Source organism: Nanorana parkeri, unplaced genomic scaffold, assembly GCF_000935625.1.
Source record: "Nanorana parkeri isolate BGI_ZX_2015 unplaced genomic scaffold, ASM93562v1 scaffold1398, whole genome shotgun sequence".
Taxonomy (NCBI): Eukaryota; Metazoa; Chordata; class Amphibia; order Anura; family Dicroglossidae; genus Nanorana; species Nanorana parkeri.
This window is the reverse complement of record NW_017307666.1, coordinates 80,757-83,487: the sequence shown is the minus strand read 5'-3', so window position 1 is coordinate 83,487 and position 2,731 is coordinate 80,757. Positions and strand designations below refer to the sequence as shown.

Here is a 2,731-nt window from a genome sequence, read left to right as displayed (position 1 = left end):
CAAGTTGAGAAGTGCCCAAATTGTACTCGCAGTATTAACTCAAAAATAAAACGATTTACATCTCCCCCAAATAAGACAAAACAAAAATAAGTTTGATGTTGCATGTGTCTGGCGTACGAAGGTAAAAACTTTTTCTATTGCAAACGCAACTTGAGACTGCACCGGACACCGTATCTTACCTAAAAACAAAAGGCAAAAATTGTAGTATTCAAAAGATACTTATCAAACACTTTGGTCACAAGTCATACAAATGTCATATAGGTCAGTAAATGAATGTCGTCCAATTAATTTCGAATATAATGAATTACCTGCAGTGCCGACGGACATGTGAACCCATGATTTAGGCTAAACTAGACTGGTGTAAATTAGGTTTTTCCGACAGGGATTTTATAGCTGCAGCCCTGCCAAGGAAGATGTTGTTTGCCACTGATGCTGTATGTTATCAACTGAATTGCACACAAACAATGCAGTGTTCTTTACCTTAGTGATGAACTTTTACATGTTCATGCTTCAACCTTAAACTATCCCAAAGGAACAAAAATAACTCTTGTTATTTCTTAATGGTGTACCTTTGAAAAAGACAGGCTTGCAAATGCTTAAACATAAATATGGGCTGGTAGTTTTGTGCTGGTGCTAAAAACCGCAATGCAGTTCACTTTTGTTCAGAAGTATCTTAGCATCTACTTTTTCTTAATGCATTAGCTCAGTGGTTCTCAACCCGTGAGTCGCCGCGTGTCTTCTGCTGCGCTAGGCGAGAGGCTCCTCAGCCTCCACTTAGCACAGAAATGTCAGTTCTCCCGCCGTGCCACCAGATATCGCTGCAGCAGCCACACCTGAGGAGGAGTAGAGAGCATTTTTATGTCTCCCTACATTTAGCCCTGCTTCGGGCAAACAGGGCTAAATGTACAGCAGGGGAGCCCATGGTCCACCCCCCCGCCCGCCGGCCACTTGTCTCACTCCCCACCGTGGTTTTCAGGGTCCACAGCAAATCACTTCAGGATGGAGAGCGGGGAACAGATCGAAGAACTTCCGTTCTCTGGTCTGCTCCATGTTAACAAGGAGACAGGAGCACTGTAAACAGCCTTCCCATCTCAGCCATCACAGGATTTGCAGCACAATGCTGTGCTACAACTCATGTATTGGGAGGTGGCAAGTTTAATTTAAAAAAAACCTTTCACCTTTCAATGCCATCACACAGGGGCTCGTTAGCACCTGTGTGATAGCAAAAAAAGGGAGGGGGGAATTGTTTTACTGTTGACTGTCACCACAACTTGGCAAATGTTACCAAGGGGTCCCAGCACTAGAAAGGTTGAGAACCACTAAATTAGCTTTTTGAACACATCTGACAAAAAGCATTGCAAACCTATAATTGCATTTGCTATCTCAATGCAATCCTAGTATTCTGTTCAGGTGCTAACTGCCTGAATACACTAAAGGAAATCCCTTACAAAATAATCTCAGCTGTCATGGTTGAGCTTTTCTTGCAACTGCTAGCTCCTGACTGTTAAGGTGATCCTCTGGGCTAGGAAAAGTATGCGTGTCAGAAGTCCTAACTGCATTGCTCAGTGTCAGTAACCCAGAAGCGAAGGCAGAATTCCTGATCTGCAGAGTCAGCAATTTGAAGCACTGAAGCCAGGCAACTAGAATTGAGATACATTTCATTCACTTACCTGTAACCTTGTACAGGAATATCCCAATTATTGATCCAAGGACATTTCTTAATGGTCTTCTCTGTGCAAAATCATTAGCTTAATATGATGGCCAAACACAAAAACTTACAAAACCTATGTTTCTACACATCTGTTCTGTAACAAATGTTCAAAACACTTACACAGAAATTACTTGAGTATGAATCTTTTGAGAATCGCAAGGTAACTTTTTAAATGGCATACGGAATTGGAGTTAGATTTGTCTCGGCTATGTTAGAGCATTAACTGAGTGTTCGATACGTCTTAAAATAGCGCGCTTTGAAACTTGCATGGTTTGCAAAAAACAAAATTTAGAAAATGCAAGTGTTGACCCGAAGGAGCACAAAAAAACGATACAGGGAAGGAAATGAATTAGAAACTATAAAGCCTCACCTCCTCAATCTAGTAAAACCGCGACCGGTCAGCATAGGAATCCCGCATGTATCGTGAGGTGTCATAGAGAGAATTCCGTATGGCAGGATTTAATCTGTGCTCCATACCAAAACCCTCAGCACCGGCGGTAGCAGTGGTACGACGTAAGGGGCTTCGATCTCGTGAATAATAGCTGGGAAGCGGAGGTGGAGGTGGCAACAAATGCCTCTCATATGGATAGGATTCCAAACGCTTTCTGTGTGATAAAGTGGGCATTGACGGTGGGGGGATAGGAGGCAGTCGACGATCCATAAAGGTATCATAGGATGACGGGCGTATACGGTAACGATGGTAGTAGTCTATGAGGCTGCGGCGTTCATCATATAACATATGCTCCGCGTAGGCAGCCGCCGCACTGCGCATCGGGACATAAGGGTCGGAGAAAGGATCGTGATAAGGTGGCCCCAGTTCCTGAGCCATCTGGTCTAATGGGCACACTCCAGACCAGTGGCCATCCTTCCCGCAACGGTAGCATCGGCTTCGTTCTCCCATCCCCGGTGTAACTCGCAGACGGCTCGTGGAAAGCTGAACGTGCATTCTTTTCCCTTTAAGAGAGCACACGCGACAAGGGTTCATGGTGAGAAGATGTATATATAAAAAACCAGCAAAAA

General features: G+C 44.0%; 1 protein-coding gene across 2 annotated transcripts in view; it reads right to left on the bottom strand.

Annotated features, from left to right (window-relative positions):
- Nucleotide 1: 1 nt before the first annotated feature.
- The window catches only part of LOC108798079 (RNA-binding protein 4B-like), a 14,288-nt gene continuing 11,558 nt past the window's right edge, over nt 2-2,731 (bottom strand). Inside the window, exons 3-4 of one of the 2 annotated variants that reach the window (XM_018569791.1) lie at nt 2,082-2,665; nt 2-179 (exon numbers count right to left, since the gene is read on the bottom strand). In XM_018569791.1, the coding sequence (XP_018425293.1) occupies nt 2,091-2,665 (575 nt within the window). In that variant the 3' untranslated portion in view covers nt 2-179; nt 2,082-2,090. Of the gene's footprint in view, nt 180-2,003; nt 2,666-2,731 lie in introns of those variants that run through there. The other variant, XM_018569792.1, reaches the window with a different exon arrangement.